Source organism: Orycteropus afer, unplaced genomic scaffold (genome assembly GCF_000298275.1).
Source record: "Orycteropus afer afer isolate SDZICR_OR568_19922 unplaced genomic scaffold, OryAfe1.0 scaffold00529, whole genome shotgun sequence".
Taxonomy (NCBI): domain Eukaryota; kingdom Metazoa; phylum Chordata; class Mammalia; order Tubulidentata; family Orycteropodidae; genus Orycteropus; species Orycteropus afer.
The window spans coordinates 39,934-41,597 of record NW_006922116.1 but is presented as its reverse complement, the minus strand read 5'-3'; the positions used below and the strand labels follow the sequence as shown (position 1 = coordinate 41,597).

At 43.6% G+C, this 1,664-nt stretch overlaps 1 protein-coding gene across 1 annotated transcript in view; it reads right to left on the bottom strand.

Moving 5' to 3' along the window:
* Positions 1-1,664, bottom strand: part of PLCB1 (phospholipase C beta 1) — a gene marked incomplete at its 5' end in the record, with an annotated part of 251,113 nt that overhangs the window by 243,897 nt on the left and 5,552 nt on the right. The window contains one exon of the mRNA XM_007955668.2: positions 567-744. Coding sequence (XP_007953859.2) covers positions 567-744 — 178 coding nt within the window. The remainder of the gene's footprint in view (positions 1-566; positions 745-1,664) is intronic.

The following is a 1,664-nucleotide window of genomic DNA, read 5'->3' as shown; positions in this document are numbered from 1 at the left end:
TTCTGTACTTTATATAAATGGAACCACAGCATATATACTTTTTTATCTGACTTCTTTTGCTCAACATTAAGAAGTTCATCACTGTTTAAGGTGAATTTATCAGGATGGATTCAGTATAATCACATGAGTCCTTGAAAGCAGAGGACATTTCCCAGCTGTGGTCAAAGGTGGGGTGTAACTGTACAGCAGGTTCAGGAAGATGCAATGTTGTTGGCTTTGAAGATGAAGGAAGAGGGTCAGAAGCCAAGAAATGTGGGTGACCTCTAGGGGCTGGAAAAGGCTAGGAAATGAATCTCCCCTACGAGCCTCCAGAAAGGAACACAGCCCAGCCAACATCATGACTTTAGCCTGTTGAGACCCTTGGGGGACTTCTAACCTACAGAATTGCAAGATAATAAATTAGGGTAGTTTGAAGCCACCAAGCTGTGTTAATTTGTTATAGCAGCCATGGGAAACCATACTGTTTAACATTGCTGAAACAGAACTTTTAAAGCCCATCCAAACTCATTATAGGGCAACAATTCTTAAGCTGCAAACAGGAGTGTGGAGGAGAAAGAGGGCCTTACCTGCTCCCGGAGACGAGGGCTCAAACACGCTGGAGGAGTCGCTGTACGTGTTGGAGGCTTGCTCCGAAAGCTTCTTTTTGCCACTTCCTTCTGATGACTTGTGTGACTTCTTTTTATTTTTCACTAGAATTTTATACATCAAGTCCATAGGGCTTGGAAGAGGAACTCCAGCTTCCAGCTAATGGAAAAGAAAAGCACATTCTTTAAAAATACTGCTCCTTCTTCCCCGACTTCCACTCCAAAGCCACAGCACAGTGTGGGGTATAAAGAATGTCCAGGTGTTTCTATACTGTCTTCTACCCAAAAAAACCAAACCAAACACACTGGCATCCAGTCGATTCTGACTCATAGCAACCCCCATTGCGTTTCAAGGAGGTAAATCTTTACAGAAGTAGATTACCTCATCTTCCTTCCATAGAGTGACTCAAAAAACCAAACCAAACTCAATGCTATTGAGTAGATTCTGACTCATAGTCCCCCTTTGGGTTTCTGAGGCAGTAAATCTTTACAGAAGCAGATTGCCCAGTCTTCCTTCTGAGGAGTGGTTGGTGGATTTGAACCACCAACCTTCTGGTCAGCAGTCAAATGCCTTAGGCACTGTGCCACCAGAGCTCCCTACTCTCTGCTCTGTAAATAGCTTAATGGGAGCCCTGCAGGGGGCTGGTTAGCCATGCTTTTTTGTTGTTGTTACATGAAAGGCATATTTTAATCATTCTTACTGTTGTTTTTCTACAACAAAATCTACATGCATGAAGTCACTGAAATATTCTGATAGATTTAGTGTACTAAATCTGAACTTTCGTGAGGTTTCCCATGGACAGGGTAAACCCGGCCATCTTAATTTACGAGCGACAAGAAAGCCTTGGTCAGTTCTGGCAAGATGGTGGACTAGGCAGAAGGACTGCACAGACCCTCTTCAACAAAGAAAAGGGAAACCAATTAACAGAGACACAGAAGATAATGTTGGACCCCTGAGCCTTGAAGGGAAAGATACAAAGTGGACTAAACCCCAACTAGCAGAAGAATTTGCGTGAAAATACCAAAAAAGGAGACACATGGAGCTGCAGTCAGGCAGCGACAGACGGCTTGGAGATTCCC